Below are 25,895 nucleotides of genomic sequence, written 5' to 3'. Positions count from 1 at the left end.
AGAAGTTTGCAGATGATACAAAAATTGGCCATGTGGTGAGGAAGAAAGCTGTAGACTGCAGGAAGGTATCAATGGACAGGTCAGGTGGGCAGAAAAGTGGCAAATGGAATTCAATGCAGAGAAGTGTGAGGTAATGCATTTGGGGAGGGCAAACAAGGCAAAGGAATACACAATAAATGGGAGGATACTGAGAGGTGTAGAGGAACAGAGGGACCTTGGAGAGCATGTCCGCAGATCCCTGAAGGTAGCAGGATGGGTAGATAAGGTGGTTAAGAAGGCATATGAGATACTTTCCTTTTATTAGCGGAGGCATAGAATATAAGAGCAGGGAGGTTATTCTAGAACTGTATGAAACACTAGTTAGGCCACAGCTTGAGTACTGTGTACAGCTCTGGTCACCACATTACAGGAAAGATGTAATTGCACTAGAGAGGGTACAGAGGAGATTTAGGAGGATTTTGCCAGGGCTGGAGAATTTTAGCTATGAGGAAAGAATGGGATTGTTTTCTTTGGAACAGAGGAGGCTGAGGGGCTATTTAATTGAGGTATATAAAATTATGAGGGGCCTAGATAGAGTGGCTAGGAAGTTCCTATTTCCCTTAGCAGACGGGTCAATAACCAGGGGGCATAGATTTAAAGTAATTGATAGATGGACTAGAGGGGAGCTGAAGAAATATTTTTTCACCCAGAGGGTGGTAGGGATCTGGAACTCTTTGCCTGGAAGGGTGGTAGAGGCAGAAACCCTCATCGCATTTAAATGATGCTTGGCTGTGCCCTTGAAGTGCTGCAACCTATGAGGCTACAGACCAAGAGCTGGAAAGTGGGATTAGGCTGAATGGCTCTTTCTCTGCTGGTACAGGCACGATGGGTCGAATGGCCTCCTTCTGTGCCGTAAATTTCTATGGTGCTTGAGGCAGAATGCGATATATTGTGTTTGTACTTTACAGGAGCACAGCCAACTGATGTATGGTTCTCCATTTCCTGGTTGCACTCTAAGTGTACAAATGGTGGGGCCTGCAAGGAATTGAAAGCAGCAAAGAGCCACAAAAATGATGCTTAGAATCTGCTGTTGGCTTAAGACATCCTGTTCCACAAAAATAAACTGGGAACAGATCCTGCATGTTTGCATTTTGGGTCACCTGTTTCTGAATGAATAAAGAGCAGAGCAGTGTGCAGAAGTCACTCTTTCCCCCAAACAAAAAAAAGCAAGAAAACTGACATGAAAGGGTCTTTCATGTGTGTTTGCTGAGTTTGAGTGGCAATGAATCGTGGGTTCTTCACTGTAAATTTGCCCCAAGTATAATACATTTTGAATGTCCTCCATTCATTTAGTCAAGGTACTTCTACTTTTCCTGAAAGTGGGAACCCATGTCTATAACACAGGGGAAAAAAGAGTGTCTGGGACCAAATTCAGAGTGATGTTTGTAGGTTACCTGGTTGCCCCCTCCATTTGGGGAAACAGTATGATGAGACCCAGAAGTGTAAAGAAGGGCTTTTTAACATTCTAATTCTAAGGGTGTGGTCCCAAAGTAAGTTCCAGAACTAATGGTTAGGGAGGTGCAATCCAATTGTGCTGACTGACCATCCCTGTCTTTATGTATCTCTCTTTTTATGTATCTCAGTAGCTCCCCGCTAATGTTGAGTGTGTGCAGTGCCTTAGGGAGAGCGAAGGTGAAAATATGTGCAACTATTCCCTGATACTGTAGGTAAGCTCTTGCATTAATAAGGTTTTTTTTTACTTTTTTAGAAGCAGTCCATTGAAGTCCCACCAAAAAAAATCTGTACTGTCACCGTTGAACATGGAAAGTGAGAAACAGGACTGGTTGCATTTATATTGTGCTTTATATCATTAACATGTCTAAGTACTTCACCTGGCAAATGGAGCAAGCCTTTGGCTGAGTGGTAGCATTCCCGCCTCTGAGTGACAAGGTGGGGGTTTGAACCCCACTCCAGACAGTCCTGGCAAGTGGAGGCTGGAGCTCTGGCTCTCAATTATGGGTTAACATCCAGTGGGATACTTGCGTTCGAGTGACTTTGGGGAGGGAACTTTCTAGGACTAAAACACTGCATCTAGGTGATAAACTTTTTGACAAAGTGTATGGATATTTCTCTCCTTTCTTCAGCTCATTGTGGAGACGATGGCTGAGTTGCCTTTCAATCTTTGCAAAAGTTGGTCTGAAGCGGTGCAAGTTGGCTCTGCGTAAAGGGATGATTTCCACGCTGTGAAGAAAGTTCATCTTTCACTTGGATCCCGAAGCTTGATTTAAAATTGGGAACTTAGTAGGAGGGGAAATAGATCCCAATTGATGTTTAACATACCATTCCACTTCAAGTTATGAAACCAGAAAATGCAGAAATAAGGTGACATATGACACCTATTGGGTCACCCAAACGGTATTAGTGTTTTTTGGACTCTGTACTAGGAACAGCCTGATCTGAAAAATTATGATGGTAGGGAGTATGCAGTGCAGTCACATTGCCAGAGCACTGTATTAAATTCATTGCAGTATCATTTTAGAATTTTAAGACCACCTTCATCTGCACACTGTTTTTGCACCCGTGCTTGTAAGTTGAAACTGTGCTCTTCGTGATTTAACCTGATAATGGGGAAATGTATTTTCTTTTTAAAGAAGAACGATTTAAGTTGTTGCATGGTGTAGTGACAGAATGACCTTCACTGAATGCAAGTGCTAAGTGTAGTTGTTTTATGATAAAGGTGAAACAAGACATGATCCTGCAATATCTTTTTGTTTTCTTTTGCCAATGTTTTTCTTTTCTCCCAGAATGTATTGACTATTTGCTAGGTTATGGGAGCTGGTTGCACACTGGTATCGCATCCAGTTGGCTATGGTTCATGTGAGCTTTGACAGGATGTATGAATAGGTTATTAAAACCACAGGAGGGGCATTACAGCCAAGCCTAAGCCGGTCCTTATCTGATGTCTGCCTACTAGACATCCAGCAGGGGTTTCCAGAATCCTTGGGTTTTTTTCTTTGCCCCTTCCTGGTGCAGACTGATTTGGTTAATTCTTCTCAAATATCTTTTCTTTGTGTTCCAGTATGAACTTTGTGATCAGACTAGCTCTTTGTTACAAATCAACTGTCTCAAATTTAATTCTACTGGGATAATATATCAACTCTAATTGTTCAGGTTGTGTTTCATGGCTACAGTAGTGTAATGGTTATGGCCCCGGAAAAGCAATTCGGAGTCACGAGTTAAACTTCAAGGCAATTTCTGAAATTGAAATCAATAAATCTGGTAATTTGTGAGTAATCAGAGGGGAAAAAAATGACTAACAGCTGCCAGATTGTTGTAAAAATCCATCTTGCTCATGAATTCCCTTCAGGGAGGGGAACCTGCCTGGTTTTTCTCAACCTGACTCAAACTTCTGGTTTAATGCTTACTATCTTACCCATAAGCAGTACTTCATTAAGATCTTGGCATTGAATGAACTTTCTACTTGGGTTGTCTCCAAAGATTAAGCACAAAGGGCAAAACTAAGTAAATCACAAGCGATGTACCAGTGTTGGCTTGGAAACCAAAACTCCGCAGGTCCAATTGGATTTATTTGATTCCTTGACCTCTACTCTTATTTTGAGTTTGGTGAATTGGTAATCTCCAATTGTTAAGATTTGTCGAATTGCTCATCTCAGCATTGCTACTATATGGAGGTGTCTTCAGTGCCCCTTCCCTGTTGTGCATCTTGTGTCCCCTCTCCAGGTAAAAATGTATTTCTTGCTTCTGTACACCTTTAGTGGAAGTATCATATTAGATGGTGATTGACAATCTCATTGTAATTGGAACTGTAATATGCGCTTAAGTAAACTGTATAATTACATTAACTTCCATCCTTCCTGCCAGCTTTGCTGTTATTATTAAAAGGTTCAGCTGGGTCCTCCCTTCTAATCTTCATAGTGGGGAGGAGAACGGGGATCTAAATTTTGATTCTATTCGATTTACTTAGCAGAAGCCAAAAGAATCTTTCTCGGGGCTACCTTTTCCTTAGAACCTGGGGTCTGTCAAATGTACAAATTGAAGATCAACTTGGCTGCTGAACAGATCTACCCTGAATATAAATTTAAGGACAGCCTTAGTTAGTGGAGCCTATTCTTTGGACAGAGAGCAGGTTGCTCATGAATGGCAAGGGGAAACCGTGCATTGTACCATCCGTGATTTAACTGTTTATATAGCTGTGCAATAACTTTGGAAGTGGGTTTTGAGGTTGAGAGGGGCTCTAGTGTCTGGCAGTATGGGGGAGGGTAGGGCCAAGTCAAGCAGTCTTGAAGAGGAGAGGTGCCCAAGGTGAATGGGGCCTAACCTGTCTTTGGTCCCTTTCGGGCCATTGGGTGTACCCACTCCATCTTCCTGCCTGTTAGCCGTTGCCAGCCCTTATTTTTTTTAGTATGCTAACTGACTTATACAGTCTTAAGGTCATATACATTTCTATAAATAATTTTTTCTTATCACTCAACTTGGAAATGGAATAGGAAAACTTTTTCACAAAAGTAATTTTTACCTTTTTTTAAGATGGTGTGCTGTTAGCAGTGTTCTCATTTGGAAGGGGTGGGTCTTAAAAAATATCACGTTCTGGCATGTAGAGGGATTTTTAAAAAAATGTACAGCTTATCCACTGTATTGCATGCAGAGACTTAATTATTTGTGATGCAACAAATTACTTTATCTGCAGCTGGTAAGGAAAATACTAATTTTTGTTCCAGGAAGTAATCAAACTCCTTTCATGCCTGGAACCTGTCCCCTCTCCCTACTACTCCTCTCGTCCTTTATGGGGGGTGGGGGTGGGGGGGGGGGAGTTATAACCTGTGAGTACCTATATCCTTTGACCATGCTGTTGTTCACAATGAGAGATACCAGCTTTTTAAGTGAAAAAATTGCATAAGAACTGAAAGCTGGCTTGTGTATGACTTTTCTGCTTTCTGGTCACCCTGCCCCATTGGTTTGTTGAAAGCAGTATGCAAACAAAGGAATGGTGTAGAACTTTTCACTCATGCAGGATGTTTTTCTTCAGTTCGAGATTCTTTTAATATTGATTTGAATGTTGATTTTCCTGGAATTTTTTTTTAAGAAATCTGAGAATTTTGTGCACAATGCACTATTCCTCAGAATTCGTAAACTAAGCATTTATTCAATTCATCATTAACAAATTCGTCTTTTAAGAATTTGGTGATATCACCATGACAAGGAATTGCTCCCAGGAACTGACTGAACATCAGATAAACTTGGGGATTTCTTTAAAATGTTGATGTTAAGGGTTTGAAGCTGAGTTCTAGAAAGTGGCTGAAGATCCAAATTTTCTCAGACCAAGTGCACAATGAAGTACTAATATGGGTACTGTTACTATTACTTGGTGTTCTAGCACGACATGATGTGGGGTGGTGACACTCAGCCGTGCTATAGACTAGAGCCTATGAGCAGGGGATAGTTACTCTTTCTCTTTGCCCCTGCCCCCTCCAGGATAGAGAAATGGAGGACAAATCTTACAGGGCTATGCTTGTGTGCCTTTGTAAAGCATCATTATAGCAGAAGGTTTGGCAGCCTGCCAACCTCTCATCCAAAGTAAATCCAGGTAGAGTAAAAATTCAAATGACTCTTCAAACACCCTGCAATGGCCATTTTTCTTTTTAAGTACAATGTATGTAATTACTGCAAAATTTAAGTTGCAGGACCATGAAGATCGAAGAGAGTAAAAGCTGAGGTAAATCAAAAAATAGTGGTTAGGTGATAAAGCTAGGTTTTAGAAGCTGAAGACTGTTGGAGGAAGGAGACTAGGGGGAATGAGTTTCACAGTTCGATCCTAGGAAATAATGATTTGGAGTATCAGTGGGATTTAAATTTTGATTTAAACGCAAATGCGGATGTAGGGAGGAGGACCCTCCTAAGGTGTAAAATCTAGAAGCTCTACTATTATACTATCACAAGCTGGTTATTGCTTCATTACATTTGGATTATATTCAAAAGGCCCTTAAAGCATCAGTATGTACGCTGTGAATCTTCAGTGTGACGTTCCTCTTTTTATAAAGTATGGAGGAGAATGTTATATTTGTAAGATGACGAGAATCTGGAGTCATACTAGCTGTGAAAATACCTTGTCTATATTAGGAGGAGAAGCCACTTTGTCTCCACTTAGTCTTGTTCCCTGGCTGTGATTTTTGAACTTATTATAGAATCATAGAAGTTTACAACATGGAAACAGGCCCTTCGGCCCAACATGTCCATGTCGCCCAGTTTATACCACTAAGCTAGTCCCAGTTGCCTGCACTTGGCCCATATCCCTCTATACCCATCTTACCCATGTAACTGTCCAAATGCTTTTTAAAAGACAAAATTGTACCCGCCTCCACTACTGCCTCTGGCAGCTCATTCCAGACACTCACCACCCTTTGAGTGAAAAAATTGCCCCTCTGGACCCTTTTGTATCTCTCCCCTCTCACCTTAAATCTATGCCCCCTCGTTAGAGACTCCCCTACCTTGGGAAAAGATTTTGACTATCGACCTTATCTATGCCCCTCATTATTTTATAGACTTCTATAAGATCACCCCTAAACCTCCTACTCTCCAGGGAAAAAAGTCTCAGTCTATCCAACCTCTCCCTATAAGTCAAACCATCAAGTCCCGGTAGCATCCTAGTAAATCTTTTCTGCACTCTTTCTAGTTTAATAATATCCTTTCTATAATAGGGTGACCAGAACTGTACACAGTATTCCAAGTGTGGCCTTACCAATGTCTTGTACAACTGCAACAAGACATCCCAACTCCTGTATTCAATGTTCTGACCAATGAAACCAAGCATGCCGAATGCCTTCTACACCACCCTATCCACCTGTGACTCCACTTTCAAGGAGCTATGAACCTGTACTCCTAGATCTCTTTGTTCTATAACTCTCCCCAACGCCCTACCATTAACGGAGTAGGTCCTGGCCCGATTCGATCTACCAAAATGCATCACCTCACATTTATCTAAATTAAACTCCATCTGCCATTCATCGGCCCACTGGCCCAATTTATCAAGATCCCGTTGCAATCCTAGATAACCTTCTTCACTGTCCACAATGCCACCAATCTTGGTGTCATCTGCAAACTTACTAACCATGCCTTCTAAATTCTCATCCAAATCATTAATATAAATAACAAATAACAGCGGACCCAGTCCCGATCCCTGAGGCACACCGCTGGTCACAGGCCTCCAATTTGAAAAACAACCCTCTACAACCACCCTCTGTCTTCTGTCATCAATCCAATTTTGTATCCAATTGGCTACCTCACCTTGGATCCCGTGAGATTTAACCTTATGTAATAACCTACCATGCGGTACCTTGTCAAAGGCTTTGCTAAAGTCCATGTAGACCACGTCTACTGCACAACCCTCCTCTATCTTCTTGGTTACCCCTTCAAAAAACTCAATCAAATTTGTGAGACATGATTTTCCTCTCTCAAAACCATGCTGACTGTTCCTAATCAGTCCCTGCCTCTCCAAATGCCTGTAGATCCTGTCTCTCAGAATACCCTCTAACAACTTACCCACTACAGATGTCAGGCTCACCGGTCTGTAGTTCCCAGGCTTTTCCCTGCCGCCCTTCTTAAACAAAGGCACAACATTTGCTACCCTCCAATCTTCAGGCACCTCACCTGTAGCTGTCGATGATTCAAATATCTCTGCAAGGGGACCCGCAATTTCCTCCCTAACCTCCCATAACGTCCTGGGATACATTTCATCAGGTCCCGGAGATTTATCTACCTTGATGCACGTTAAGACTTCCAGCACCTCCCTCTCTGTAATATGTACACTCCTCAAGACATCACTATTTATTTCCCCAAGTTTCCTAACATCCATGCCTTTCTCAACCGTAAATACCGATGCGAAATATTCATTTAGGATCTCACTCATCTCTTATGGTTCCGCACATAGATGACCTTGTTGATCCTTAAGAGGCCCTACTCTCTCCCTAGTTACTCTTTTGCCCTTCATGTATTTGTAGAAGTTGTGGAACGAACATCTAATGCATTCTTGTTGTGTCTTATGTTGAGCAGTATGTTCCTGACTTGAGGTTAAACTGAGATGTTGCTTGTCATCCATTAGGCATTAGGCATGATGTACATGCCTAATATATTTATGCTGCAGCAGTAATCTTTACTTGTTTCTCTTGCTGTAGGTGCTTCCATCCATTTGCTCTCTGAAGCTGCTGATGACCATAATCTTTTGTGCACCATTTACAGAGGCACGAACTCTCGTGTGGAAATCTACTGACTTTTTGATTCAAGTCCCTTTCGTCTGAAGCAAAGCCCTATGACGCTTGGATATGGACACTTACTAACCTTCATCCAAAAGGCTAAAGCTTATTTTAAAATATTGATTCTCTTTGGAAAACCATTACTGGAATTTTTGATCTAACTGCTTACACAATAAACTCTCGTGCAGGTTTGGTTTGAAGATTGTCTGTGAATCCAGTAATAGTGGCAGGAGTTGGGCACGTGTTTGCGTTCTTTTCTGTGCTGCCACCCACCGTGTTTATGCAATAAGGAATGAAGGGAGTGATGGATAGTAACCTGGACCTCAGTTTCCTGACGGAAGATGAGTATCAGACAGTCTTGAAGGTAATTCAGAGGGATTCTGAACTCAAGAAAAAAGACAGTGAACGAATCAGGTGAGACACTTATTTAACAGCCATCATTCACTAAGCAGCTGTAACAAAAAATATTTAATTGTTTTGTGAACACAAATGAAGCCTTTGGTCTTAACTGGAGTTTTTTTGCAGGGGGTCCTTGCTACATTGTTTATGCTTTATATTACAATTTTCATTTGAATTTATGCTACCTTGGGCATGAAAATTTGGCCTTATTTGGTTTCACCACTTAAAACCCACCCATATGGATAGTTTGACAATGAAATAGTGTGAACTGGAGCTGACTCAATGTAATGGAATTCAATATGTGCTATGATGCACATTGAAACTACCTTTTATCTACTTGCTGGCCATATCCAGCCTCCTTGGACTGGTATACAGGTTTAGGTTTAACATGGATGGCTGGGTTATATGGGTCCCACATATAACAACAACAATTTGAATTTATAGCACCTTTTAATGTAGTAAAACGTCCCTAGGCGCTTCACAGGACCATTATCAGACAAAATTTGACAGAGACACACAAGGAGATATTAGGACAGGCCTTGGTAGGTTTTAAGTAGCGTCTTAAGGAGAAGGGAGAGGCATAGTGATTTAGGGAGGGAATTCCAGAGCTTAGGGCCTAGATGCTGAAGGTTCAGTAGGGCGAAGGAAATCGGGGATGCCTAAGAGGCCAGAAATGGAGGAGTGCAGAGATCTTGGAGGGTCAGGAAGTTAGAGAAATAGGGAGGGCCGAGGCCTCGGAGGGATTTGAGGTATTACTACTGACTCCAAACGAATGTATATCTAAAAATCCTCTCAATTGAAGCATAGAATTCCTGCAGGCCAAACCACTTCTAATTTCAGTTGTCATCTTAATCCATCACAATTTTCCCTAGTCTTTTGTGCTCAATTTCCTAAATTATAATTTAGGAAATTGAGCATGAAAGTGGTGTTTTTATATATATATATATATATATATATATATATATATATATATATATATATATAAACAAAAATGTTGGTAGTATATTGCAGATGCACCAGCAAACATTTTTGAATGGAATCTTTTAGAAATATAGAAAATAGGAGCAAGAGTAGGCCATTCGGCCCTTCGGGCCTGCTCCGACATTCAAAATGATCATGGCTGATCGTCTAACTCAGTACCCTGTTCCTGCTTTTTCCCCATATCCCTTGATCCCTTTAGCATTAAAAAATATATCTATCTCCTTCTTGAATACATCTAATGACTTGGCCTCCACTGCCTTCTGTGGTAGAGAATTCCACAGGTTCACCACCCTCTGAGTGAAGAAATTTCTCCTCATCTCTGTTCTAAATGGCATACCCCATATCCTGATACAATGACCCCTGGTTCTGGACTCCCCAGCCATCGGGAACATCCTCCCTGCATCTAGTCTGTCTAGTCCTATTAGAATTTTATATGTTTCAATGAGATCACCTCTCAGTCTTCTAAACTCTAGTGAATATAGGCCTAGTCGACCCGATCTCTCCTCTTACGTCAGTCCTGCCATCCCAGGAATGAGTCTGGTAAACCTTCCTTGCACTCCCTCCATGGCAAGGACATCCTTCCTCAGATAAGGAGACCAAAAGTGCACACAATACTCCAGATGTGGCCTCACCAAGGCCCTGTATAACTGCAGTAAGACATCCCTGCTCCTGTACTCAAATCCTCTTGCAATGAAGGCCAACGTGCCATTCGCCTTCCTAACTGCTTGCTGCACCTGAATGCTCGCTTTCAGTGACTGGTGTACAAGGACACCCAGGCCTCGTTGCACCTCCCCTTTTCCCAATCTATCACCATTCAGATGATAATCTGCCTTTCTGTTTTTACAACCAAAGTGGATAACCTCACATTTATCCACGTTATACTGCATCTGCCATGTCCTTGCCCACTCACCCAACTTGTCTAAATCACATTGGAGCCTCTTTGCAATCTCTTCACAGCTCACATTCCACCCTGGCTTTGTGTTATCTCCAAACTTGGAAATGTTACATTTAGTTCCCTCATCCAAATCATTGATATATATTGTGAATAGCTGGGGCCCAAGCACTGATCCCTGCGGTACCCCACTAGTCACTGCCTGCCACCTGGAAAAAGACCCGTTTATTCCTACTCTGTTTCCTGTCTGTCAACCAATTCTCAATCCATGCCGGTATATTCCCCCCCAATCCCATGTGCTTTAATTTTGCACACTAACCTCCTGTGTGGGACCTTTATCAAAAGCCTTCTGAAAATCCAAATAGACCACATCCACTGGTTCTCCCCTATCTATTCTACTAGTTACATCCTCAAAAAAACTCCAGCAGATTTGTTAAGCATGATTTCCCTTTCATAAACCCATGCTGACTTTGTCCAATCCCGTTAATGCCCTCCAAGTGTTCTGTTATCACATCTTTTATATTAGACTCTAGCATTTTCCCCACTACTGATGTTAGGCTAACTGGTCTGTAATTACCTGTTTTTTCTCTCCCTCCTTTCTTAAATAGTGGGGTTACATTTGCCACCCTCCAATCTGTAGGAACTGTTCCAGAGTCTATAGAATTTTGGAAGATGACCACCACTCTGGGATGTAGATTATCAGGCCCTGGGGATTTGTCAGCCTTTATCCCCATTAATTTCCCTAGCACTTTTTTTTTTAACTAATACTGGTTTCCTTCAGTTCCTCACTCATTAGACCCTTGGTTCCCTAACATTTCGAGCAGGTTATTTGTATCCTTCTTTGTGAAGACATCATCTGATGTCGTCAAGTGTGTGTGCGCGTGCTTATGAATACACCTCAATTTGCTTATCTTGGTCTGTATAGCTCAGTTACACATCATGCAGTGCATTGAGTTATTAGGTTGTCGACAATCTTTTTGGAAGAAGTCTAATCCATAGAAATTTCAGCACAGTAAGAGGTCATTTGGAACATTGTGCCAGTACTAGTTTCCCCCGCATGGGCCCCTGTCAAAAAATCACTCCTGTTTCAAAGATCAAAGGTTTAATTTGATGATGTAGGGAATTCTGTCAAATGTTGGTCCCCGGCAGCCTTTTTTTGTTCTTTTGTTTTAAGCTTTAAAAGGATAACCAAGGCAATGATTATGTAAAGCTATTTTGTTTTATAACGTTTAGCATTGTAGGAATTCAGATGCCTACACTTATTGTTTACCAGTGTTGAGCAATTACATTGCAAGTGCTTTTGCGTTTTAAATAATTAAGATCTGGCTCTTGGCTCAATGCTGAGAAAGCCACCCATGGTCACCCTACCCATTGTCGTCCTATCCCTGGTCCCAGAAAGGTACTATTGACGCGTTCCCAGCTGTGACCCAAGAATCATGTTCTTTTAAAGCAATTTACTGTGTCATTATTACTTGGTACCGATTGTGCCCAAAGCAGAAACTCTAGGCCCATGATTTTTAAAATGTTAGTTTGAAATCTGTCCAAACTGAGATCATTTTTCAACCACGAGTGAAATCTTTAAAAGTGTAACATTTATATGACGACATTTGGGAGTCTAGTCTGTGAAGCTGTTTCCTGGCTCCCAATTGGCTGTGGTCAGATGGGAGATGACCCTTTAGGAACTGTTCATGACAATCCTTAGCACTTGGCCTTGTAACAATCTAAATAAATAGAGAGTTTGCACCATTACATAGATCAAAAAACGTGTATGCAGTTGACTCTTTTGAAACCTTCTCGGAGTTTCAAAAGCAAAGTAGCCAAGGTTCAGTTATGAATTTTGATCTGTGATTGACTATTGCACTAGTTGTGGCAATACACTTGCAAAAAGTTCCCCCCCACCCTTCTCTTTGCCCCACTCCTTCCTCCTCCTTCACACCAAGTCCTTTTGTAAATCTACCTGCTTGGCTAGAAGATTCCTTGACACTGGAATTTAATCCCTGATGTGAGGTTACAGAGCACTTAGTGTCTGTTTGAAAACCCTCTCTGCTCTTTCTTTAGGACAGCACAGAAATCCATTCAAGATGAGAAGAGAAGGAAGTTGGTTACTGGACAGTGGTTTGATGAAGTTAAAGCAAAACGATACCGGAATTCTTTACTAGGAGTGGACCTCATCAAGGCCTCAATAAGGAGGGAAAAGCCCATAAAGCACGGTAAATTATTGCAGAGGCATCGATCAATTAATCCACTCAACCCCTCAATATTCTAACTTTGTACAATGCATACAGGCTAAAGTGACCAATAATGCATTTTAATGTAATTTTATATATTATCTACAATCCTTATGAAGTATGCCTTTTAAAAAAAATTTTGTTTTTCATTTGAATTGTTACCTAATCCTAAAAGGGTATCCGTATACAAAAGAAAGAAAGCAAGAACTTGCATTTATATATCACCTTTCACAACCTCAGAACATTTCAAAGTGCTTCATAGCCAATTAAGTATTTTTAAATTGTAGTCACTGTTGTTATGTAGGGAAACATCGCAGCCCAATTTACATTCAACAAGGTCCGACTAATAGCAATGAGGTAAATGACCAGATCGTGTCTCTTAGTGGTATTGGTTGATGGATAAAGGTTAGCCAGGACAGTGCTCTTCAAATAGTGCTATGGGATCTTTTACGCCCACCTGAGAGGGCAGACTTGGTTTGACATCTCATCCAAAAAACATCTTGTGTGTTATGAACCTGATGTGTAAGGTTGGTTTAATTTCTGTTGCAAATTCAGATCTGCTTGAGATCTTCTTTTGGGTTCAGCATCACTGATCTCTCCTGTAGGCAGATCCTGCATCCATAGAATACATAGCCTGCCTCTGTGTTGTAACTTCTATTTGGGCCAATCAGTCTATGTTGGTGTTTATTTTCTACGTGAGCAAATAGTTCTAATTACAATATCCATCATTTCCCATCAACCCCTTTTCCTTCATCCACCTATCCATTCTAATTTTGAACATTGAGAGTTTCTACCTCAACCACTAACCCTGGAAGTGAATTCCATAGCCTCACAATTCCATGTAAAGAAATTTCTCCTGCCCTCTTGTTCTAAATCTCTTCCATTTAAACTTGTATTTATGGCCTGTCGTTCTTGGCGCCTCAACTATTAGAAACTGTATGCTTCTATCTACCATTACAATCCTTTCAGAATTTTAAGCATTTCTTTCATGTTGTCTTGTAATCTCTTGTTCTAATGAGGAAAAAAAAATTAAGCTTTTCTTCATATTTGTATTTCCTCGTACAGGGCAGCATCCCAGTGAGTCAGCATTGCAACTTCTCTCTAAAGCCTCGATATCCTTCCTGTAGTGTGGAGCCCGCTGCTGCACACACCACTCCAATTGAGGTCCTACCAAGCTTTTATATAGATTCATTACCTCTTGACTTTTATATGCTATATCTCTTGTGATAAACGCTAGAATTCCATTAGCCTTTTTTTTACAGCCTTATCAACCTAAGGTGTTGCCTTTAATGTTCTGTGAACCTGTACCTCCAAAACTCTACTCTTCCGCAGCACCAAGCCTACTTCTATTCAGAGTATAATTGCTGCTGCTGTTATTTTTAATTCAAAATGCATAACCTCAAACTTGCTGAAATTGAACTTCAACTGCCACTTCTTGGCCCATTTCCCCATCTTATCAATATGCCATTGCAGCGTCCTTTGGTCGTCTAAAAATTAACAAATGTTGACATCATTCTGTCTTAGGCCTATATCCAAATCATTGATATACACCGTGATCAGAAGTGGCCCCAGAACTGAACACTGTGCGACACCACCACCCATTTCCAACCATTCTGAAAACTGCCCTTAACTCCAACACTCTGTGTGTTTTCTTCCTTTTTAACCACTTTTTAGTCCAGTTTGCTATCCTCCCCCTAATTCCATACCCCTTAATCTTCTTTACTAATCTCGTCTATGGTATTTTGTCAAAGGCTTTCCTAAAGTCCATGTACACCACATCTACTGCATTTCCCCTATCTTCCATGTTTCTTACCTCTTCAAAGAATTCTCTGAGGTCTGTTGAGCATGATCATCCCTTTTAAACTCTGTGCTGACTACTTTTATTTTCTCTTTAAGGGGAAACTACCACATATCTATATCAAGACTCTTAAAAAAAAATTCCCAACTACAGATGTTAAGCTAACTGGCAAATAATTACCTGGATTATCTCTGTCTCCATTTTTAAAAATGGCTACTGCATTGACCACTCTCCAGTGTTCTGGCACATATCCACACTCAGCGCTTTGAAATATAATTTCTAAGGCCTCAGCTATTTCCTTCCTTGTCTCTCTCTCTGGATCCTATGATGGATCCTGTGTAGCCCCGGTGTCTTCTCTTCCTTTAGCTTAACTGGCATCTAAAATTTTTTCTTTCATCCATCATAATATTGCTCATCTCTCTCTCAACCACTTCAGGATTCACCTCCTCTTCGATATCCTTTTCTCTTTAGTAAAGACCAATGCAAAGTACTTATTAAATACCTTTGCCATTTTTGATCATCATCTACAAATTGACGATCCTCACCTCTGAGGAGCCCCACCTTGCTTTTAACTTTTTTTTAACTGATCTACCTGTAAAATACTGTTAACTTTGATGTTTTTTGGAAAATCTTTCCTCGTGGTCAGGAGTTTACCTTCACTGCCCAATATCTAGTCATGATAGTGTGACCCCTGGGCATAATTACAATGAAACTCCTTGTAATATGAACTATATACTGTAATCTTGTGTGCTTCTCCAATCTTCTGAAAGGCAGATTGATTTAATAGAGAGACTAGGCTGATATAATTCAACAAAACTGGTTTATTCTGCAATTTAAGTGAGCAGAGTAACATTTATGGTAAATCTCACATTACTTCAACTTCATTCCATATCGTTACCCGCTGCTGGTGGGCTAATCACCAATTTTTTAGTCAGCAGTTCCGTTGACCCTGACCAGTCCCATCGAAAGGAGGTTTTGCTCACTTCCAGTACATGTCTCTCAACAGATCATCAACATTGCCATTGACCATAGAATCATAGAAGTTTACAACACGGAAACAGGCCCTTCGGCCCAACATGTCCATGTCGCCCAGTTTATACCACTAAGCTAGTCCCAATTGCCTGCACTTGGCCCATATCCCTCTAGACCCATCTTACCCATGTAACTGTCCAAATGCTTTTTAAAAGACAAAATTGTACCCGCCTCTACTACTGCCTCTGGCAGCTCGTTCCAGACACTCTCCACCCTTTGAGTGAAAAAATTGCCCCTCTGGACCCTTTTGTATCTCTCCCCTCTCACCTTAAATCTATGCCCCCTGGTTATAGACTCCCCTACCTTTGGGAAAAGATTTTGACTATCTACCTCATCTATGCCCCTCATTATTTTATAGACTTCTATAAGATCACCCCTAAACCTCCTACTTTCCAGGGAAAAAAGTCTCAGTCTATCCAACCTCTCCCTATAAGTCAAACCATGTGTTCCTCTGTCCCCTTGCTGGACAGGAAGCCATTAGGCTTGCCCTCTGACCATCCCTTCTCCCTTTTGTGGGGTTGACTAGTGCAGCTGCCAATTAAACTGGCTTCTCTTACTTTACTCCCCCCCCCCCCCCCCCCCCCATCTCCCCACTTTGGTAGGAGCTTCCCCTGTCACACCCACATAATTGCCCAATCTCCTGTTTGGTCTTAATTAATGATTCTTACTGTCTCAACCTGATTATGGGATGATATTTCATGCATCCAGATATAATGGGTAAGGAAGAGAAACTAAAGTGGTATATGGGAAGCACCAATCCACATACTGATTTGCTTATCTTTAATACAGATTCTTCAGTATTTCTGTTCAGTGAATTTAACCCTTTGAGAGATAAACTTAGTAGTAGCATTTTAATTTTGATCCTTCCATTGTTTATCCCTTGCTCCTCCATCACCATCAAGCCAGATAACCAACCCTGGGAGAGCAGAAGAGCATGCCGGACCTGAAAATGAGCTGCCAACCCAGTGAGGCTACAGCACAGGATTACATTCATGCTAAACAGCGAAAGCAATATACTATAGATCGAGCTAAGTAATCCACAACCAGTGGATCAGGTCAAAGCTCTGAAGTCCTGCTACATTGTCGTGAATGGTGGTGGACAATTAATTAACTAACTGGAGGAGGAGGCTCCATGAACAACCCTATTCTCAATAATGGTGGAGCCCAGCACGTGAGTTTAAAAGACAAGGCTGAAGAGTTTGCAAGCATCTTCAACCAGAAGTAGCCAGTGGATGTACCTTCATGACCTCCTCCTGAGGTCCCCACCATCACAGATGCCAGTCTTCAGCCAATTCTGAGCGCACTGGACGCAGCAAAGACTACAGGCTTCAACAACAACCTGGCTGTTCCAACAACAATGGCTGTGCCATTAGCCAAGAAGTTCCACTACAGCTACGACATTGGCATCTACCTGACAATGTGGAAAATTGCTTAGGTATGCTTGTCCACAAAACGCAGGATAAATCCAATTATCAGCCTACTCCCCATTATGAGTAAAAGAATGGAAGGTGTTGTCAGCAGTGCAAGCAAGCAGCACTCACCAATAACCTGCTCACCAATGCTTGGTATGGGTTTGGCCAGGACCACAGGGCCCCAGACCTCATTACATCCTTGGTCTAAACATGGGCACAAGCTGAAATCCAGAACAGTGGTGAGAGTGACTGCCCTTGACTAAGTGTGGCATCAAGGGACCCTTGCAAAACTGAAGTCAGTGAATATCAGGGGGAGAACTGTACAGTAGCTGGAATCATTCCTGACCTGTGGTTGTTGGAGGCCAATCATCTCAGCTCTGGGACATCGCTGCAGGAGTTCCTCAAGGCAACATCCTCAGCCCAACTATCTTCAGCTGCTTCATCAATGACCTTCCCTCCATCGTAAGGTCAGAAGTGGGGCTGTTCGCTGTTCAGCTCCATTCACAATTCCTCAGATAATGAAGCAGTCCATGTCTGCGTACAGCAAGACCTGAACAACGTCTAGGCTTGGACTGATAAGTGGCAAGTAGCTACACAAATGCCAGGCAATGACCATTTCAAACCAAAGAAAGCCTAACCACCTCTCCTTGACATTCATTGGCATTACCATCACTAGGTCCCCCACTGTCAACATCCTGGTGGTCCCTATTGATCAGAAACTCAGCTGGACTGACCACATAAATGCCATGGCGAATAGAGCTGGGTATTTTGTGGTGAGTGGCTTACCTCCTGACTCCCCAAAGCCTCTCCACCTACAAGGCATGTCGTGAGTGTGATGGAATACACTTAACTGGATGGGCGCAGCTGCAACAATACTTAAGAAGCTTGACACCATCCAGGACAAAGCAGTCCGCTTGACCAGTACCTCATCCACTAGCCTAAACATCAACCTCCAATGTATCGTGGCTGCAGTGTTTAACATCTAAAGGATGCACTGCAGCAATTCGCCAGCACCTCCCAAATCTGCGACCTCCACCGGGACTTGGGCAGCAGGTTCATGGGAACACCATCACCTCCAAGTTCCCCTCCAAGTACCACACCTTCCCAACTTGGACAAATACCATTGTTCTTTCAACATTGTGGTGCTAAAATCATGGAACTTCCTACCTAACAACAGCATTGTAGAGTACCTTCATCTCACGGACTGCAGCAGTCCAAAAAGGTGGCCCACCATCACCTTCTCAGAGCAACTAGGGATGGACATTAAATGCTGGCTTTGTCAGCAACATCCACATCCCGAGAATGAATTTTTTTTTAAAAAATGGGCAAATCCCAAAATCTGACAGTTTGTCTAAATTTGCAGGTGGGACAGTTGCAAAGGACATCTGGGTGGGTCAGACTATTAGATCAACTGATATGTAGGAACTGGGCAGATAAATGGCAGATGACACAATACTAAAAGAAAGTGATGCATATTGTGGAGATTCTCCCGGGGAAGTAGGGAGGAATATTTCAATGGAAGGATGCTGAAAAATGCTAATCACCAGCCATGGTTTTGGAGCAAAATAAGACTATCTTCAGCTATGATGCCTGCATCCTAGTTCTCTATGAAGTTAATATACATATTGGGCCAAATTTTGCTGTAGCAGGGTATCTAACGGCGTTTGCCATTAGTTAGACTTGCCCTTGCGCATTTAGGTTTTAAAATTTTTTTGCGTGGCTAGTTGCTGAAAGTGTGAGCTGATAACGGCGCAGTGTGGAAAACCGAGCACCTGGGACCTGAGTGAACAGGGCAAGCAACTGTAACTAATCCGATCGAAGGATTGTGAAATTAACAGTACAAGGACTGAGAAGGAAGTATAAATTAGAGTCTGTGAATTCAATGTTAAATCAGGTACAGAAAGAGAGATAAAGAGGGAAAGAAAGATTGGATTAAGAGAAAGAGAAAAAAGAGACAAAGGAAATTTTTTTTTAAAAAAAAATAAAGTTTTAAAGGTCTAAATGAGACATTTAAAAATCTCCAACGACAATTAATAGGAAGGAATGAGACTCCACAATTGAAATAGTTATTTTTTTTCAGTGCTGAGAGGTTGATTGGCTGTAATTTATCACTTAGCATGTCGTTAAAAGGGTACTTGCACTTGAAATGACGAGACTTAATTTTCCCTGGCGCGTTTAGTTCGTATCTACCGCTCAAATACAGCAACTTCACACCTTTCAATGGTGAGGCAGATAGGAAGATGCCATTTGTGACAGCAGCTTTTGGATATTGGCATTTAACCGCACATCTGCCCCTTACCTGAAGTTGCTGTACCATTTGCGTATAAATAACAGCGAGCACCATTAGCCTCACTGTTATTTTGACAGCAAATTCTGGCCCATTATCACGCCCACCCCCCACCCAAGAAGGAGGGTGATGGTGGGGAAGAGAGAAGGAGGCTTAATTGTTGATGCAATAAATAGTCTAACCAGATGCATCGTTTTAAAGGGCAAGCTCTTAATGAAGTGGCAGGCCATTTTTTGTTGTCAAATTAAATCTTCTGTACATGATTCCACCTTTTTCAAATGCAACATGGCTGGTTTGTTAATAACAAGGAAATCAGAAAGATTGATTGCGCCTGAGTAACTGTTGTATTGGCAATTGTTCCCATAGAAACAAAATAGGAGGAAGTACAAGTCAAATCAGATCAATTATTCTGTCAGCATTTGAAGAGTGGAGATCCTTCATTAGAACTCTGATATTGGGAGGAGTCTCCACTTAAAATGATGAATTACAGATCTTGACATTTTAAGTGGAAACTCCTCCTCCAAATATCAAAGTTCTAATAAAGAGTCACTATGTCTGCCTTTTCTGTCTTCAGATGCTGTAAGACCCACTGCATTTATAGGATTTTATGTTTTATTTCAGATTTTTTTAAATCACATTTGACTAGTGTAACCACTTTTTGTCACTCATCAGAAATGGTCCAAAGATGCAGATCAAATGTGAAGTATTACATTTTGGTAGAGTAGGGAAAGGAAATAAACCTTAAATGGTAAGATTTTAAGTGGCTTAGAGAAGCGGAATGATTTTGGCGTGCCAATTCGTTAAAGATAGTGCAAGTAGAGAAAGCCATAAAGAAGGCGAACAGAATCTTTGGTTTTGCATGTAAAAGCAAGGAGGTAATGTTGAACTGTACAAGACCTTTGGGTTGCAATTGGAGTACAGTATACAGTTTTGGGCATCTCATTATAGAAAAGATATAAAAGCAATGGAAAAAGTGCAGTATGGATTCAGGGAATTAGGGGGTTACACTTATGAAGACACTTGAGAAATTGGGTCTTTTTACTAGAACTGAGAAGGTTAGTGGGTGACCCGGTGGAGCATTATTTATGATGGGGTAAATAGTAATGTAATGTTTCCACTGGTTGGCAAGATGGCAACAATCACATAATCAGAATTAAAAGGGAGCATAGGAAAAAATGATTTTACACGCACTGGTTACAGGGGATGTGATGAGTTGCATGTAAAAAGAAAATGGACAGGATTGGGAATAGAGGGTAAGGGCTTTAATATTAGGATGGGACTGCATCCTTTATATGAAGCTCAGTATCTTTCTGGTTCTGTTTTTTTTGTGTGGGAGGGGGAGGGAATTGCTTCTTAGAAACTGTGAATTTTTGTAAACATAGTGACTGATCTTTTTGGCAGAATGGTCATGACCCTCACATATGTTTGTATTAGAATTGGATGGATATTAAGTGCTTTTCAGCTCAAACTTCAAAGCTTTTTTATAAAATCAAAATGGGTTTGTTGTCAATGTGACATCGTCTTGAAATCCCAGGAGCTTTTGCTCGTATGATTAGCAATGTCTACTTTGTAATATTATCTTAAAAATGCAGACTCAGTCTTATAATTTTTTTAAAAAACAAATGAGAAATTCCTTATGATTTGAATGCCTCGCTGATATCTAATTCTACAATAGTTGTCATCAAGATATTTAATGCTTCTGAACCAGTCTCTTTTTTCTTAAAAAAAAATCACTAATTTCCAATAAAGCTCAGATAACTATCGACCACCATTTGACAGTAGTGCATAATTCTTCTCTGTTAAAGCGTGCGTGGCAACACGACAGGCCAAACCAGTTGGACAGCATTTTGCAAACAGGCAAGGCCTCGGCATCGTTTCACTGCAATTTCATATGGGTTACCATCTTGGGCAATCACAACTTTAACGGTTTGGATATCTGCCTCAAGCCAAAGGATAGGGAATAAACCCACCATATGTAATTACAATAATTCTCGGTGCTCAGGACAGCAGAATTTAAAACATTCCTGAATCGTTGAGTGGGTAAGTATACTGTCTTCTGTAGAACAAAGACTAGGAAGACCCTCAGATTTGATCTTTAGCATGTGGTGAATGAGTTGGCCAGGGTGGTGTTCCAGACACTACAACTGGAGTTTGGGGGGTGGGGGACTTTTTTTTAATGCCCCTATTATTTTTCTCCAGGGTTGCTTGCAGCAGTGATCAGGAGATTAATTTTTAATTCCTGGAGACTCTAGGACAGTTCTGGAGGGTTGATGACCCTACCCCAGCATGAGTCCTCATTTTCAGAAAGGGGGGGGGGGGAGAGAAGGACAGAGGAAATAAAATTGCATTTATATTCATATTTATTTAAGGTTGTGCGTAAATGAAGGGCAAAAATGAGCACTAATGATTGCATTCCTCTTCTTACATAGGCTGCTCATTATCATCCAGTATGTGGGTTGTACAGTGGGTAATGGCACTTTCCTCTCACCTCCAGAATGTGGATTCATGACAAGTTCAACATGATCCAAGAACAAGTGGCCTTCCTTTTTTTTTCCCCCTTCCACCACACCCCGCCCCCCTCACCGTGAAATGGTGACTGCAAACTCCATTCTCTGGCTTGGGACAATTTTATCCAGTTCCTAGTGGGTCTGAATCCTCAGTACAGTACTGCCTAATAATGATCACCAAATTCAGGCTGGGAGAAAAGCCACAGTAAGTGGGAATGTCATGCTAGTACAGTAGAGAATGCTCTTCTGAAGTTTTATATCTGGACACAGTCAAGGGAGCTTTACATCTTCATTTTGCTGTCCTAACCTGGGAGGCTTAATTGAGCAATGTAGTAAGAGGTTTATTCAATGTCCAGCACACCTAAGTCAGTAACAGAATAGGCCTGATGCATGTACTAGACATGGTCTATCAGAGCACAGTTCACCCTTTACAACCAAAAATACCCTTTGCATTAATATGTAACATACAAGGACATTTGGGAGGAATCTTTCTGTTTGCTTAGGTACGTACTATTAGGCAAGACAGATTAGAGATACTATTTTAACTTCTTTTGTCTGCTTGAAAATCATCAAATGGAAAGTTGATTTTGAATTTGTAACCATGCCAACACAAATATTAACTCATTTCCTATTATTTGATTGGCTTACGCCTCTGTGGGAATCAGATGACTTCATCTAAACTGAAATGGAGGAATTTAAATCCTGGGATGGATCTCCACAGGATTGTTTTAGAGAGAGGATGATTCACTGAATCAACCTCGTTTTAACACTAATTAAGCAATTCTATGGAGATGATAGAAGAGGGGGAAATTAAAACATGGATGTTGGATTCAAGGGGCTGCCTAGAACCAATATAAACAATTTTACAACACCAAGTTATAGTCCAGCAATTTTATAGTCCAGCAATTTAGAACCAATATAGTTCTGGGTTCAAATGCATTATTCAGCTGGTTCAGATATTGTGTATTTGGGAGGGGTGGGAGAAGCAAAGAGGAGAAACTTAAATCAATAACATGAATTTGAATAGTACGGAAAACTTGATGTCATTAGCTGAGTGGGAGGGAAAAGGGGGAGAAGAGGGAACGGGGAAGAGAGACAGGTACGCACAGTATAAAGGGCAATCCCGGCAATTCCTGCAATCATGAATATAAAAAATAAATTTTCACACTGAAGATGAAAAGTCCACAGTGGGAATTATTTCTGTTCCCAACACTGACATCCCTCAAATTATTTTAAGCCAAAATGATTCACAATATAAATGATTTAAGAAAACAATTGTGGATTGTACTGGGAGTACAGATTCAGGTTATAAACTGGGATAATGTTTAGCTGATGGTGAGTTTGAGGCTTTGAGCCAATTCCAAAAGTGGAGGGGGAAGAGGAAGAGGAACGTGATATTTTAGTTCAAGAAATTAAACAGTAAAGAGAATGGAACATAATCTGAGATTACATTACGGCCTCAGTGCCAGGCATTTTTTTGTGTGCATGTATAATGTAGTAGTTTATTCAATTTTACTTGTACAAGTATTGCTGAATATTTCTTCTGCATATCTTGATCAAATGTCTTTGCTCTTCCACTGACCATGTTTATCATATTGAGCGGTGACTTTAGTGTGATCTCTCTATGTAATTTAGATACATTGCATTCTGTTTTCTGACCTATGCAGTTAGAATAGAGCCTGAGATGAAAGGATGGGTGGAAATGTGAGCGAGGAGCAAAAGGCTGAAGAAGGTGATAATGTAACTAACAGTTGTTTTAACAGAAGGTGGGTTTCTGTGCACTAACTGCAATCCATTGGTTCTGTTGTATTTTAGTCATAAGTCTGGAAGTAATTGCTCTCCAGTACTACTTTTCTACAAATTGCACATGGATTCCTCCTGTTCTGCAGTCGAGGATGGGAAGGTGACCTGCTCACAGCTTTTTTTTTAAATCGCTCCCACCCCCCCCCCCCCCAAATGCTGATCAATATCTCCTTGTGGATTAAGCACTTTTGTAGTATCCTAGATTGGTTATAGCATATGATGGTTGCTGAGTAGAAGCTGCTGCCCCTTCATTTTTTAATAAAAACCTCAAGCACCAGTGTTGCATTCCCTTCCTTCCATCAGTGGCAGCGCCATCAGCACCACATATCTCACCCCCACCCCCCCCATGCTGAAATTCTTTCTAAAGCTCTCTATGCCTTATTACCTCTCTTCCCACTTTAAAAAACCTCATCAAAATTGCCTCTTTGATAGGGCAGGTAACTGGAAACACTAATTTTTTTTCCTGCTTGGTATCTGGTGCTCCTCGAGTAACGTGCCCTGGATGTTTCCTTGTATGAGATGTGTAGTTGTAAGTTATCATCGTCCATGTGCTCTCTTTCTGGCAGCATGTCCTGATTTGGCAAGTTTTATACAATTTGTTCATGCTCACTAGAAATTAGGTTGTGATCACCACAAATTAATTTCACATATGACCCTTGAAGCTAGAAGGGGGAGATGGCTTTTATCTATCGGTCCGGGCTGGATGTGAATCCAGTTCCTAGAGGTGAAAGAGTAGTGTACTGACCCCCTGCAACACTCAGTCCCGATGAGGGCCTTAAATAAGGGACCCATTAGCTGTCAGTGTAAGCATAATGTTTAATCTTGTGATCTTTTTACATCTAGTCGGCATTACCATCGCCGAATCCCCCACCATCAATGTCCTGGGGTTCACCATTGACCTGAAACTTAACTGGACCAGCCACGTAAATACTGTGGCTATGAGAGCAGGTCAGAGGCTGGGTATTCTGCGGCGAGTGACTCACCTCCTGACTCCCCAAAGGCTTTCCACCATCTACGAGGCACAAGTCAGGAGTGTGATGGAATACTCTCCACTTGCCTGGATGAGTGCAGCTCCAACAACACTCAAGAAGCTCGACACCATCCAGGACAAAGCAGCTCACTTGATTGGCACCCCATTCGCTATCCTAAACATTCACTCCCTTCACCACCGGCGCACAGTGGCTGCAGTGTACCATCCACAGGATGCAATGCAGCAACTCGCCAAGGCTTCTTCGACAGCACCTCTCAAACCCACGACCTCAGCCACCTAGAAGGACAAGGGCAGCAGGCACATGGGAACAACACCATCTGCACGTTCCCCTCCAAGTCACACACCATCCCAGCTTGGAAATATATCGCTGTTCCTTCATCGTCACTGGGTCAAAATCCTGGAACTCTACCTAACAACACTGTGGGAGAACCTTCGCCACACGGACTACAACGGTTCAAGAAGGTGGCTCTCGAGGGCAATTAGGAATGGGCAATAAATGCTGGTCTTGCCAGTGACACCCACATCCCATGAATGAATTTTTAAAAAAATGGATCAATGTCAATCCTAAGTTTGTGAAATGAGAGTAGGATTAAATATCATTAAAAGGAAAAGTGTGACCAGTTGCCTTCAGTTTTAAAAAGCCAAATTTACGAAGTTGGTGGGAATATTCAATAAAATATGGTTTATTGAAAATATAATTTTTGGCAATATTTAAAACTGAAATTTGATATTTGCAAACACTTAAGGGCTGAAAACTGTAATAACTGTGGTTAGTGTGTTTATAGCTTGGCAGTGCATGTTAACAGATTATTTGATTATCACAGCTGAGCCCAATCCTGTTCTTGTCTGATGTGTAGCTCCGTATTACACTAAGCAATACTTTGCTCACTCGCCCTTTTTGTGGGTTTTTGAAAAAATAAATTGTGGGGGGAGGAAGAGGGAGAAGGTGTAAAATAGTATCGGGAATGAACAAAATGAGTATTATTTTGTTTTGGATGCTTGTTCCAGCAGCAACGACATGATGAGCTGAATTGCCTCCTTCTGTGCTGTAAATTTCTATGGTTCTATGTTACCTTTTACGTTTATTTTTTTGTTTACAGACATTACTGAGAAGACTGAATCACAGCAAGCTCATCTGACTCCATCATTCCCTATCCCAACCCTGCCTGAAACTGCAAAGAATGAATATACAAGGTTACAATTTTCAAATATGTCTCAACAGTGAGTGTTCCCCAATCACTATCAGGTGTCTCCTGGTAGAAAGTGCGCTTGTGGGGATGGTGGGTAAGGACTAGGATTAAGCTCAGTGTTCATGATTT

General features: G+C 41.4%; 1 protein-coding gene across 6 annotated transcripts in view; it reads left to right on the top strand.

Moving 5' to 3' along the window:
* The window catches only part of LOC137333016 (synaptotagmin-like protein 2), an 86,966-nt gene that overhangs the window by 13,836 nt on the left and 47,235 nt on the right, over positions 1 to 25,895 (top strand). For 3 of the 6 annotated variants that reach the window (XM_067997091.1, XM_067997088.1, XM_067997093.1), the window contains exons 2-4: positions 8,169 to 8,660; positions 12,577 to 12,728; positions 25,677 to 25,797. In XM_067997091.1, coding sequence (XP_067853192.1) covers positions 8,539 to 8,660; positions 12,577 to 12,728; positions 25,677 to 25,797 — 395 coding nt within the window. In that variant the 5' untranslated portion in view covers positions 8,169 to 8,538. Of the gene's footprint in view, positions 1 to 1,639; positions 1,707 to 8,168; positions 8,661 to 12,576; positions 12,729 to 23,380; positions 23,549 to 25,676; positions 25,798 to 25,895 lie in introns of those variants that run through there. The other 3 variants (XM_067997089.1, XM_067997090.1, XM_067997092.1) reach the window with 3 other exon arrangements.

Source organism: Heptranchias perlo, chromosome 15 (genome assembly GCF_035084215.1).
Source record: "Heptranchias perlo isolate sHepPer1 chromosome 15, sHepPer1.hap1, whole genome shotgun sequence".
Classification (NCBI taxonomy): Eukaryota; Metazoa; Chordata; class Chondrichthyes; order Hexanchiformes; family Hexanchidae; genus Heptranchias; species Heptranchias perlo.
This window is presented reverse-complemented; position numbering and strand designations above follow the sequence as displayed.